Below are 14,109 nucleotides of genomic sequence, written 5' to 3' on the forward strand. Positions count from 1 at the left end.
TGAAGAAAAACGAGCTCTTATTTATAGGAAAGGGAAGAGCTAGTACAAAAGGGGAAAGTGGAGTAGCACAAGACAAGTGTCCAGCCACATGTCATAAGATGTGACAAGTGGTGGGACACTTGGAAACTTGTGTGACAAATGTCTTGATACTAGTCTCTTCTCTATGGCCTTCCTTTTGGGCTAAATACTGTCAAGAATAGAAACAACCAAATTTAGTAAGCACAGTTAGAGTACAGAATTTACTATTTTTAGAATGACATCCCTATTTTTTAGGACTAGCATTTTTAGGCTAATTCGAGGCTCCTAAAATTTAGGGACCCCCCAATATGGGTGTCATATGAAAGCTTTTTCCGTGTACATCGCAAAAACGGTATAAGAATCTTCATGTGACTTTCTTATGCAAAAAAATGTGCATTTCAAGCTTTCAACCCACCCATGCACATTGTACAAGCATTTCATGATCATGCCATCTTGTTGATTGTAACTGTCTGTTCTGGCGGATCTAGCCCACACTTCAAGGCATCAATCCTTTCTGTGTGCGAGTCTAACCCTAATATACGTGAGTTCTGGTCATAGGCGCCCAATCGGGCCATATAGGTGGAAGTGTGAACTATCTTTTCTCTAATCCACCACGTGGGTCCACCATAACCTGTGATCACTCATCAGTGGCCAGCTCCAATGCACTTTTCTTTATATCTAATTAGTGCAAAGAAAACAAATTTAATAAATCATTATATAGACGAATTAATGAAAAAGGATACAAATTCTGTTTCTATAGAGTTGTGACATTCATGATTCTTTTACACCCCTTTGATTTGCTGTAGAAGCCCAAGAGGATCACTTCCCCCATGTTTTTGGACACAGTCGTTGTGAGAGTGTGCACTGGGGCTGAGTAGATCTAGGGTGTTGGACCCTAAGCTAGTCGTGGGTAGCTCACACATCAGCTAGTCAGCGAGAGTTCATGCTTCAGAACTACTCTCCTAAGGGGAAGCTGTCGCCTCAATGAAGACAAAAAAACTCAAGTGTGTGCTTTCCAATCACATTGTTGCCTTGGCTCTTGTTTGCTTGACCATTCTGCATTAGCCAATGTGATATGCCAATTGGCCAAGTGGAAGTTTCAATTAAAATCATTGACCATGGACCAGAACGTCGATGTTACAATCCCAATAGATAATGACACTAATATGAGGGATCATGGACTATGCTGTGGGGAAAGTAGTTTTCTTAGCCAATGCATGTGCATGCCCATAGTCTCAATGCCTTCTTATGCTTTATGTTTGGACCAGAACCTAGCAGATTAGTCAAGGGTGGTTGTGAGTTCACTTTCATTTTGCTCTTGATTTCAATGCGTAAACAAGGAGTCACGTCTGCATACACCTGAGCCAACTGTGAAGTGTAAGCTGTGTAACATACAGGTAGGTCGTATTTTTCCATAAAGAAGCAGATGAAATATCTGTGTGCTACATCTTTAGAAACAGGGTAGGGGTAAATGTCTTTAGATGCAAAAAGATCCAGAATTAAATAATATCAGAGTTACAAATAGGCTAGCTAATTGTTGGCTTTGGTGATTTTACCTAGGCTCACTGGCTTTGACTTTACCTAGCTTACATGATACTTCCCAGAACCACAAAACCTTACACAAAATTTGAGACCAGGATACCAGAACTCTGGTTCCAACTAGCTCTCGCCTCCCAAATTGATGTAAGGGTGCAAATTCTAATGGAGTGTAGTGCTAGTTTCTCTGCCTTACTTGTTTCTGTGGACAGGCCAAATATACACATAAGCAATTTTCTCTGCTCATCTCCCTCAAGTTTTACAATGATTCAGCATTTGACTCCATAGGTTCCTGGCTATGCATCCATTCGAAAAAAGGTGCTTGAGAGTTTCCTCACTTCTGCATGGGTACTCCCCATCTGTCAGGCCTCTTCTTTTTAGTTTTAACCCCATCAGCACTGCAGCAATTATTCTCCAAAGGAAAACCCTATCTTTGAGCTAGAGGTCAAGTGACTAGTTATTTTCAAGGCATTCACAAAAGTCTTGGTCTGAGATGTCCACCTCCCATGCCTCTTCGCTTAAGACTCTGACCACAAGTTCTTTGATCAGAAGCTGCTTGATGACCTTGGTGTGCAATGTTACAGCTATCTTTTCCTGGCCTAGGACTAAATTAGGTCTTTCCTTTAAGGTAAACTGAACCTGAGAGCCAAGACTGATCAGTTTACTGGCAACTACCATCCATCCAATTTTGTGATGTAGCGATAGACCAAACTCTCCCAACTTCGTCAAAAGTTTTCCAATGGCCATCCTGTTTTGCCCAAGCTTCAATGATGCAGAGTCCCAGTTTAGCCCTGATGTTTCCCCTTCTCCCAATTGTCTTGCTAAGGGTGGGTCAAAAGCCTGTAGCTAATACATTAGCGTGAGGGTGGAGATATTTGTCATCTCTGTTCCATCTGGACTTCCTCAAAATTGTCCTCCATGATCCCAGAAGACTTGGTAGTAATCCTTTGCATTCATGATGGCCTGAGAGAAAGTAATCCCATTCCAAGCATTGCAGAGCTGCACCCAGCATTTGCTCAAGAGCTTGGCTCTCAAGGCATTCGCAGTCAATTCTGGAAGCAAGTTGAATTTTCACGTCCATGCCCAGTACTGCATATCCAAATGGTCAATGAGAACTTTGTTAAGAGAAGCAAAAACATTTGCACAAAGATTGGCTGTTTTTGGGAGTAGACACCTTGCTCCAAAAGTTTTTGATTCGTGGGGGGATTTGGTCGTCGTGCTTTGGGGCACTGATTAATTTATTCTTCGATCCTCCTTTCCTATCTTTGTGATCCTTAACTATTTGCCAATCTTTTTCTTCACCGTCAGTTGACCAGTAGGATTCTTGCCTTTGTTTTGATCTTGACTTGCCTTAGCGACTACCACCCATGATGATTTCCCTTTTTTTGGCCAGGCCCTCCTCAGCTGTCCTGGGGCACTCTCTGTGATAATGCCCCTAAGTGCCTCAATGATATAAGAAGTGTTATATTATTCTTCTTCTTCAAGTTGAGAAGCTTCCACATTAAGACCTTGTTTGTCGTCGGCATGACCAAGAATCAGCTTCAAATCTGAGATTTAATCAGTAAGAAAGTTGATCTTTGAATGTGTCAAACAACACAAGAAGATTAGTGTTAACCAACACTAGGTAGTATGAAGAGATACTATATAGTTGAAAAACTTGATGTTGATCTTGAGTTTGATTTCTTGCTTCCCTTGCTGATTTGAATGGGGAATTGAGTAGATCAGAGTGAATCGGAATTGGAGAGGGTTGGTTGAGCCCAAAGGAATGAGAAATTGAAGAGGTTTATTAGCTTGAGCTCAAAAGCTATAGCTGCCCTCTGTTTAGGGTTCACAGGATAGCATAACAAAGACCAAATCAACGCCTCAAAAGTATACTCCTTGGCTGAGTACCCTCTGTGTTACCTCTTTATTGCTAAACACCACCTCGTAAAAACCTTCCCCACCGTAATGCATTAGATCGACTTGCCCATTTTGCTTAGGTATAGCATTGAACCATGACGTCACATCCATGGCTTTGGGCATTTTGCCTGTAAAAAACACGAGGACTGCTTTAGAGTTAAAACAGACCACGTTATTGCAGACCTTCTCTGCATCCAGAAGCGCACTCTTGGAAGCCCCTTCACTTTTCTCCTCTATATTCTTCCTAAGGACAGCAGCCAGTACCTCGGACACCAGCTAGGGATTCGCTTCGATCTTAAGTCTGTAGTCTTCTTGCGAGTTGACAGAAACGGTTTTATCTGAATCACATCGCCTTCTTGCAAGGACAAGTGTGCTTCCAATCTTTCTGCTTCGCCTTTACTTCTCTTCCTCTTGTGGGTGGTCGAGCAGGCCTCGCTCTTCACAGAACTCCTGTAGCTCTCCTCCAAGCTTACATCTTCCATGGTTGCATCTTGCACGATCGACTTGCCCAGGATGGTCTGAGCAACCCTCCATGCATTCGCTTGCATGCAGAGGACAGTACGTTGCCTCCTTTACTAACACAATATTAAATAATATTTACTACCAAATAATCAAAAGCTTTAACTAAAATTTAACGTTCATGGCCAGACTACCAACCACCCCTCCTTCTGTACCAGGAAAATTATTTTAACTATTAGCATTAGACATTAGACAATGTTCTTTATGTTCTCAATTATTAATGTAGTCTTGGTTTGGAAGCAATGGTGGTGTATTTTGACAGTGTTCATTAGCCCATGATTGTGTGTACTTTTTGTGCATGACAGGCGATCCTTTTCTCCAAAATTATCCCTTGTAAACTTAAGTGGCTCATCTTTAGACTTTAGTTGATTCGGTTCAAGTCCATGTTTTTGCGTGAACTCTCTCTCTCTGGATTGGTTTCTCATGATGTTGCCATGGATCCAAGACTAGGCGATGGAGTCTGCTCTCGTAGAAACTTCCCCGTCTTGGCTGTGGGTAGAGAAGTATTGTGTATCTGGCATAAGGAGTATGTGTCCTGTATTTGTGTAGTTCCTTCTTTTGTTTTTGGGTGGGGCGGAGGGGGTCACCATGAGCTTTTTTACAGCTAGGACCTAACGTGTTGCATAGATCGGGTGCAGTGTGTACTGACTGGAGTTAAGGAGTTTCAATTCAAGAATCAAGACACGTTTAGATTGTTTGTGTATGTTGACGACGGAAGCCAGATAACTTCTGTAATGGTCGATCATCAAGTAAGCAGCTTTTCCGTCTCTTATTCATCAGTAGTGATTATAAACTCGCATATATTGAAGTTAATGCACCCCTCTATCTTACAAGAGGTTTGACAACATAGTGGGATTGGTGGATCCAGATTGTGGAGAGCTTGATCGGATGTTCTCCCAGGCAAGCATCCTCTGCTTTGGCCAGTACAAACCTGAGCGAAGTTACAGCTATGAAAGAGACATTAACCCGTTTCCAGGCTTTCCTGACTAATCTTGAGGTTGTCTTCCCCCTTCTCCTCTCAGTCGTGTTCTTATTGCTGCTCTGTAAGGACACTGCCCATGCATTCATTTTAAGAGGGAGACACACTCCTTTGTGAATTCTCTCTCTTTTTTCGCGAAGAAGTTTGTGAAAACTCTCTCTCTCTCTCTCTGTGGTGGGGATGGTGGTTCATCAGCACAATCGTTTTGTTGTCACAGGGTATCATGCTATTAAAGCAGGGCGACGACTCGAACATTCCTATCGTCGAAGAGATCGCTGAAGGTGTCCAAAATTGTGAGATTTGGTCGTTACTCCAACGATTACAAGGAGGGACTTAGCGCACGTGCACGCACCTGCATGAATCTCTGGCAATTTCTTGTATTTTTGCTAGATTTTCAACCCATCAGAATATCCCAAGATCTTTGCACCCTTCAGGGCAAGGCACCGCTGAGCCACTCAATCTTAGATTTCTCATGCAATCATCCTCCCAATTTCGTTGTTGCTCGATGACCCCCAAGTGAACGTGAAATTGTATTAAGATAAAAGTGGAGACTCGAGACATTTTTCCATGAGCTTTGCCGATGGACACAAAAGAACCATGCACCTTCTACTATGGCTAGTCACTCATTCCTACATACCATACATGCTTGCTAGGTGACCTACTATGTCGGTGATATAGATAGTTCTTGCATGGATCTGTTTAACCGTCATCTATGATGTTCGTCTAGTCATTAAGTCTATTTCCCTTATATATTGACGAGTAATGAACCATGTTTCACCAAGATGATGTCTATATGTAGGTGTGTGGTGTTGTTCTCTTGCAATTCAAGAGTAAATGGTGGCTTATAGCCTCAAGAAATTAAAGTTTTGATTATATGTGAGGTGATTTAGGGCTTCATCTACAATTTTTATATTATTTTTTAACATTTGGGATCGCCTAAGACATCCTCTATTTGGACTCTGGTGAGGTTTCACAAGCAAATGTTAAGGATCCAAAGTTACACATGAGACGTGTGAAAGAGATGTTATATAACAATGTATACATCTTTTCAATAGTATCTAGTGTAATTTGAATTCTTCCATACATGGCCTCTTTTTTGGACCAAAGCTATTGTTCCTTGTGTCACTCTCATATTCCATACTGTACCATGAAAGACTATCTAAGGAGCTCTCCTCTTTATCTTGAGCCTTGGCATAGTCCCAAAAGGAGTGTCTTTGAGTCTCCTTTGGCTCTCCACATCCAGTATAAGCAACGGGGAACCTGTGGCCCATAAAAAGTTCTATGTATATAACATCTCAATAACTCAAGAATGCATCAAGTCCATTATCATTTGGGCACTTGCCAAGCAATTAAAGCTTTTGTAAGCTCCTCTAAGAAAGAAGCCATCAAGAATGTGCTCATATTTTCATTGAACATCCAATTGATGATCTACTAAACTTCCTTGTTGCTGTATTATCATTGAGTTTGATCATAGATCCTTACAAGTAGTACAATCATATATGCGCGCTTTCCTAACCTCTTTGTGGGCCATGAGCTATGGATCCATTCGCTTTGTCTAGTTTCTTACTCCTTCCTAAAAGAGTTTTGGACACTTAGTGGGAAGAAATTTTGCTCCTTCCTAGAGAGTCTAGGGCACTCATAGTTGGAAATCATTGTTTGCTTTGGCATGTGTAGTAGGAAGAAATCTATGTTCACTTTGTCCCTTTCTAAATCTAGAAGAAATTTATTCACATTGTCCCCTTGCCTCCCAAATGAAGTTTCATCATAATTCTATGCTTAATTCTAACTTTCCTTCATCACATCCATTATTGCTTGGTAACATGCATCCTCTCAAGCACCAATTTGCATCCTAGTCACTTTGTCCCTTTCTAAATCTAGAAGAAATTTATACACATTGTCCCCTTGCCTCCAAAAGGAAGTTTCATCATAATTCTATGCTTAATTCTAACTTTCCTTCATCACATAAATTATTGCTTTGTAACATGCATCCTCTCAAGCACGAATTTGCATCCTAGTCACCTCTCTTGTTAGAATTGTTTCCAATGAAACTTTAGTTCCCCCTCTTTGCCCCCCCTCCCCTCTCTCGCTCTCTCTCTCTCCAAGTCTCCTTTCTAAAGAAAGTTGAATTTACAAATATACTCATTTGGACATCTAATTACATTGTCATTTGGAAAGACTCGACCCAAATTTGAAATTTGGTTTTTGAGGCCCTTTCCATAGAAAAGGTGGTTGGGAGCCTTAATACAAGTGGTGTTAAGAAGGATGCCAACTAGGTCCCTTGTCATAATCTTAGTAATTTCAACTAGTCACTTGAAAATGATTTGAGAACAAGATGCATGTTCTTAATTTTGATATAAAAGATGGTAGACATTTGAATTATATGAAAGAGAGGTCATCATCTTACTCACACCACAATATGGCCCATGTATCTCACTAGATACTATTCAATATGCTTTTATAAACAAAGTTTCAGTTATAATTGTATCATATGAGTTACAATATCCTTTAGATTTGAATATAGATTGCATACCTTTTAAACTTGATTATTCTACATGAAGGAAAGGAATTTATGTTGCTTCTCAATGAATATTAAAATATGTTAGGGATACCCTAGAGTTTCTTGACAATACAACTCTTAGATGTATGTTTCAGGTCAATGGTTCAAACTATTGAAAATAGAGTTGCATGCTCTTTGTCTTGCATAAGTTGTTTAGTTTTCTCTCTTGTAACTTTTGAGCCATGAATATATGAACTATTCATAATTTGGTATTTTCTCATTAGCATTGTTGTAAACAAATATTTGGTAGAAACCTCATATAGATTATTATTCAATATGCTTCCACCAAAAAAGTATTTGATATACATATCTAAAAGAATTTCATCACATCATGTGACTTACAAAATGTTAGTGCATATATATAGAGACAAATAATCTACTCTTGCAATGGGCTCTTGGATTTTGCATTCCAAGTTTGACAAATTTGCAATAATGGATTCATAAGCTTTTTAATTTTGCCTTTTTGAGAATTCTCTCTATCTTGAGCTTACATTCACACTTTTTTAATTTAATAACATGACCTTTTTGTCCTCCCTTATAGTCCCTTTTTATTCCTACCTCTCCACTTCCAAGCAATGGCTAAGGATGACACAACATGATAGAGACGATCTATATCCTTAACATCTTTCCCCCAAGATTTCATCGCTTTGCGCTATGGTCCAACTTACTTGCCTACTTGTATTGTCTAGTCTTTCACATGGAAAGACATGCAAGTCTCAACCCCCCAATTTTCTCCTCGAAGTTCTCCAAAAAGTCTTCTACAAAGTAAGTCCCCTTCCTTCTCCCCAATTTTCTCCTCGAAGTTTTCCAAAAAGTCTTCTACAAAGTAAGTCCCCCTTCCTTCTCCAAGTTATATCCAAGGTGTAGGGAAAAGGAAGAGACCCTCCAACAAATCTAAGGCATCAAAGATCCATGACCTTTCTTTAATAGGTTCTCTAAGCCATAGTTGAGAAAGACATCTTCAACAAAGGCATAGTTAGCCAAGGAGTGTGCAATTTCATTGGTGGGGAATCAGTTGGCAAGTCACTACCTCAAAGATCTCAAGGATGTCCAAGGTTGCACAATAGTAAATCCTTAGACTGGGATCTCTCACACTAAAGGTCACATTCAATTGGTTAATCACTAACTGCAAGTATGAAGTCTGATTGGCAAGAGCATGACTTCTATGGAGAAACATGCTACCATTATGGTAGATAGTGCAAAGATTGCATAATGGCATGCAAGTCTTACTTTATGTGATCAAAAAACACTTTAGTTTTGGAATATTTTTACTATTAGTGTAACTTTCAAACATTTATGAGAACCACAAATATGCCTCTTGCAAGTGACTTCTCTATGCACATAAGTAACTTTACAAGAAGATTCTGCAAAGATAACTAAGCATCCCTATTGCGAGAGAGTGAAATATGATATAAGAAACAATCTATTCCACTCAATCCAAGTTGCTAAGAGTACAAATATTAGTTTATTGTAGTATTATTATATATGTCACTTTTATTAAGGATCTAGCGATGGTTATATAACAACAAAGTTTCTAAATATTTTTTTACCCACAATGCAATTGTAGGAGCTTTATATGATGCATTGGTCAATTTCTTAGAATGCACAGAAATGTAAATTTGGTGGGATTTGTGATTGATGGAGTGGCAACTTTATAGGTTTTGTGGCAAGGTTAAGAAGAGAGATTCAACACCTAGTAAAATATCATTGCATAAGGCACTTACAAATGGTGATATATTTAGCACATTCAAAGATTTTGAATAATGGATAAATAATGAGAAACATGTATGAATTGACTTCCAGATCAACAAAATGGCATACATTCATAGTTGATATTATCAGTTGGTATTGATAAGAGAGAGAAAAACCATAGAAAATGCATGATGTAAGATGGTTATCTAGAGGTCAAGTGATGATGAGTATTGTGAGGTTTATGTATGCAGTATTCAGAGTCATACTTGATGCTAATTTGTACTCTTTGTTGACTATGTATAAGTTGTTATTTCTATTTCACACTTGCTAATATTATCGGGGAGTTCAACATGCTAAATTCTACTTTTCAATTGTCACCCTAATATATTTGATATTGGGAATCATATCAAATTAGATGTGGAAACTTTTCATCTTGCATTTCATAGCACACAATTTGCTATTAATACTACAACATGAATAAATGGGAGTCACAATGTATAAATATATGCAAGGTGTACCATAAAGACTATTTGCATTTGGGACCTATATGAAAAGGCAATGTGGCCAATCCACAAGACTTATGTAGTAGTGAGACGTGTCATTTTTACTTACATTCTACATCACAAGTTTGATTCAAGCCTTATGGGATGGATTTAGAAGTGATTTTATTGTGCTAAGGCATCAAATTTTCCTCTCCCAGAGATTATGATAGGGCTTTTGAAAGGTTAGATACTTTCAACAAAGAATGTTTGTAAGTTTTGTGGACGTTCTAGCCAAAATGTAAGCCCTTTGATTACTAAATAAGAATGCAAATGTGAATGAAGATCTTTCATCATATAAATGTATACTTGTATTAAGGGAAAGGAGATGCACTTGGCAAGAGTGTTTAATCATGAAGGATGGGAGCAATCATTTCCATCAACTATGAAGCTATGGATAACCTTATTATTCTTGCCTCCAAACATATCAAATCTAGGAGAATGTCATGGATTGAGTACTATGATGCTCGGAAGGCCATGAAGAATATGGATCTAGAGCCTTGAAAACAACTTGAGAAAGATGTAGATGTTTTATTAAACATTAAATTTTGTGTTCTAAGACCTTGCATCATGCAAATATATCTTTTAGGTCATTGCTAGTTATTGCTTTCTTTATGCATTTTGATTGGAAATCTATACTTTACTTGTAATTGCATTGAATGTTTCCATCACTTCATTTACTTCGTGTCATATTTTATACAACAATAGAAATATTGTTATTAGTATGATGCAATACATGATTAGCACTTTCAATTGTTATTATTATGGTATTTATTATTCGGATTGCATAGTTATGTTTGATCACAATACTCATGAAAAGCATAAAATCACAACACTTGTCAATTGATTGATAATGATCAAAGTTTCCATGCTACTAGGCATGGCAAGGTCCAAAGGGAAGTATCCTATTCAAAGTAGGGGTGCATATCAAATCCTAACATTGAATAGAAGTGATAGCATAGACAAAAAAGTACTCGTAGTGAGTTATGTGTATCTCTTCCTATCCTTAATGTACTAACCTTGTAAAGTCTTCAACTTTCTTATGGAATATCACTTGAGTTGTAGGTTTCTTTTATTATCAAAGTACCAACCTATCAAAAAAAAAAAGTGAAGCTTTGTAGAAGTATCCTTTTGATTCCGGTTACCAATGATATGGAGAAGGAATCTCTTGGCCTTGGTCCCACTCATATATATTTTCTAAGGAACTTCATGTGATGCCTTTTTGTTCTCTTGAATCATTAACCTACATCCTAGACACCTAAAAAGTAGAACTCATCAATTTTCTCAATATATTCTTTAGGCATCTTAAAGGACATAGTGTAAGAAAAGTTAGTATGCAATTTTTAAAGTTTGCCAAAAATAGAAATAAGAGAAGCTAATGTGGAAAATTAGATACTTCTAAAATCTTGTCAAAAATACAAATAAGACAAGTTAATATGGAAAAGTAAGTGCTCAATGTCAATTGGATTAAGATCTATATGATGGTGCCTTTCTAGTGCAAATCAACACTCCTCTACCAATCCTTGTGGCAAGTTCAACATCCTTAAGAGTGCCATTTACTTTCTTACAATGGTAATGATACTAGAACTTCATCCAACATAGCAAGGTGCAGCATATGGTGTTGAGGATCTTTAAAAACATGAAAATTATATTTGTACTTCAAAAATTCTTTCAAATGCTCCAATTTAGATCCTCACCTTGGCCATTAGCATCATCAATAAAGTTTCTAAATGTGCATAAGAAAAGAAGTCAAAGGAACTTTCATAAACCAACAAAGTGTAGAGGTCAAAAATCTAGCATCAAAGCTTGCATAGCATTCCCTTTGAGGTAGACCATTCATCAATTAAGGTCTCCATTGGAGCTACACAACATTTTCCATCATTCTAGCCACAAAAATTCTCTTTACGACTTCTCCTCCACCATTTTCTTATCTTTCTTCATTTGGCAAAGAATCTTATTTCAATGGTCATATAAAGCTTGATAACATGCATTCAAAGAACCATACAAATGTAATAAATAGAGAATTGCACAACATTCCTTGATAATATTTAGTATGATGAACCTGCACTCGTTACGCACTCAACACGGCACAAAAAGGTAACACGATATGTGAGCTCAATGTATACTCTTGTATTATTCAATCCAAAAAGCGAGACAACATAGATACATCCCAGGACTACACCCTCGTGACGCCACACATCTAAAGATAATATCATATAGATGCTTACATATAGTTGTCCCCTCTACCATTATCAACATAGATAAGTGATGAACTACCAAAATGGATCCATTAATTCAAAGATTGATGGTGGAAGTTGATGTAGCATATAAGCCATACTTTCTAAAGAGGTACTTCATTAAAGTAATACTTGTCATTGCTATCATGTGCCACCAAGTTTGATGCTCAAATGTAGAGCTTTGTTTTCAAGACACAAGTATAGTATATGGCCTTTTATCCTATCTTTTGTGTACAAATGATATAAAACGAGATGCCTAAAATGAGGCAACAAATGCATAAAGGGAGGCAACAACGGAAAATGGGTTTTCTATTTCAAAGAATTTGGGGCCTATATGAGCCAAATCCTTGGATCAAGCCAAATGAAAATAGTGAGTTTTGTCCCATTTTCCTTATCACAACTAGTTTATGCATGCTCTTGGATTTATTTTTTCATCTCCTACTATTGGTACGTTAAAAACTTAATGTAGAACACATTACCCTTCTTTATTTACTATTGATACTTTAAAAGGAATGTCTACATTTAGACTTCTTTATTTACTTCAATATGTCAATATACGGTTATTGATGTTGTCTCTTGATTACAATAGTTCAAGCATTTGCACTTTGCTCGTCAATGTCCTACTTCTCAACAAAATCTGTGGAAAAAGATTGAGAAAAAGCAGGATGTATCATCAATGTTCATCTTGCTGCGACTTACAACAAAAAGTAATGAGCTTTGCCAACATCATGAGAAATGTGTTTGTTAGTTGGGTCTGATCAAACAAAGAATTTCATGGAGAGACGCCCATTTTGAAGCACACTGTTTAAGCAATACTTTTGAGTCAGAAGTTAGATATTTCACTTTAATGTAGCATAGTGGCTCCTCTAATGGCACATAAAAGCAGATGCTTGTAATCATTGATATCCTTCAAGAAACATGTATGGATTCACAATGCAGAGACTTAGTACGTGTGCAATTCTTCTACATGTGATTGGTGATATGTCTTGTGTTACCATAATTACAGCTTTTATGGATTCACAACCAATTATGCATGTCAATATGTCTTTATCGTTCACAATCTTTTACTTCATAACACATTTCTAGAAGTGGTCATCCCTGATTTTGACGATGCATAACACATATTATGCATGCAAATAATGTTTTGTCAGAGACTGGGTAAAAGCAACAAGAACAAGTTCAGGCAACTAAAGCCAAATACAATCCACGTATGATAAAGACCTTAGTGCCATGCTATAAGTAGAACTGGCAAAGATACAAAGGGTCCAGCATTTTTACTCACCTGGGACACGAGTAAGTTTGTTGAAGCTACACAACCAATATCTAAGAGATGCTACTGTTCATTGTAACGCAGAAATCTGTTTGATCACAGTAGGAAATACTGGATAATACATACTGAATTGCAGTCCTTCATGACCCTCATTTTCAAGTCAAGAAATAGATAATGTTAACTTGAAGAACAGCTTACCAAATCATCTTGTCAGTTACTTGCCAAAAAGATTTCAGAATCGTCAAATAAAGAGATAGTAGTAACCACTAGGATGCATGTCTTAGCTGGAAAACACTTAAACAAGGAAAGCCAATAGTGAAAAGAAATCCTTACGCATATGGATTATGCGAATCCTTCCATGTAAAATTCCTTGTCACATCCTAACAAGCCATAAACAGTTCTGCTCCTGATCCACAGAAAACTATGCCAATTGATAGCTGTGCTTCAGTTGTAAGTTCAACATGTGCTTTTGATGGATCTGTGCATGTGAACTTGCCAATAATTTCAAAGGTAACCAAGATGTTGAAAACATTTCGAGAAGTTTACACAAGGGTACCAAATCAAGGCATGCACGCAAGACATCCCAATGCTTTTGACAGAGCTAGATGTCTGTGATTCCTGCCATTTATTCCAATGGCAACAGAGATGCTGAAAACATTTCATGAAGTTTACCGGAAGGTACCAAATTCATGCCTTGCATTTGAACCATCCCTTGACATTACTACAAAAATGTTATAATATTTGAGGTGCAGAAACAAAATGTAATTGAGGTGAACAACCACTTGTTACCATATGGAGAGTGAAAAACACAGTATACAAGCACAATACCAATTAGAGATTTTCATAAGCATGCACTTGAAGAA

The 14,109-nt window shown here is 37.7% G+C and overlaps 1 protein-coding gene across 4 annotated transcripts in view; it reads left to right on the forward strand.

Annotated features, from left to right (window-relative positions):
- Positions 1 to 5,891, forward strand: part of RMI1 (recQ-mediated instability protein (DUF1767)) — a 107,615-nt gene extending 101,724 nt beyond the window's left edge. The window contains exons 6-8 of one of the 4 annotated variants that reach the window (XM_087677589.1): positions 4,611 to 4,721; positions 4,841 to 4,969; positions 5,169 to 5,891. In XM_087677589.1, the coding sequence (XP_087533715.1) occupies positions 4,611 to 4,721; positions 4,841 to 4,969; positions 5,169 to 5,288 (360 nt within the window). In that variant the 3' untranslated portion in view covers positions 5,289 to 5,891. Of the gene's footprint in view, positions 1 to 4,599; positions 4,722 to 4,840; positions 4,970 to 5,168 lie in introns of all 4 variants that reach the window. The other 3 variants (XM_087677591.1, XM_087677587.1, XM_087677590.1) reach the window with 3 other exon arrangements.
- The last annotated feature ends 8,218 nt before the right edge of the window (positions 5,892 to 14,109 follow it).

This window comes from Lygodium microphyllum, chromosome 5 (genome assembly GCF_053477565.2).
Source record: "Lygodium microphyllum isolate KBCC chromosome 5, Lygodium_microphyllum_v1.1.10, whole genome shotgun sequence".
In the NCBI taxonomy this organism is placed as follows: domain Eukaryota; kingdom Viridiplantae; phylum Streptophyta; class Polypodiopsida; order Schizaeales; family Lygodiaceae; genus Lygodium; species Lygodium microphyllum.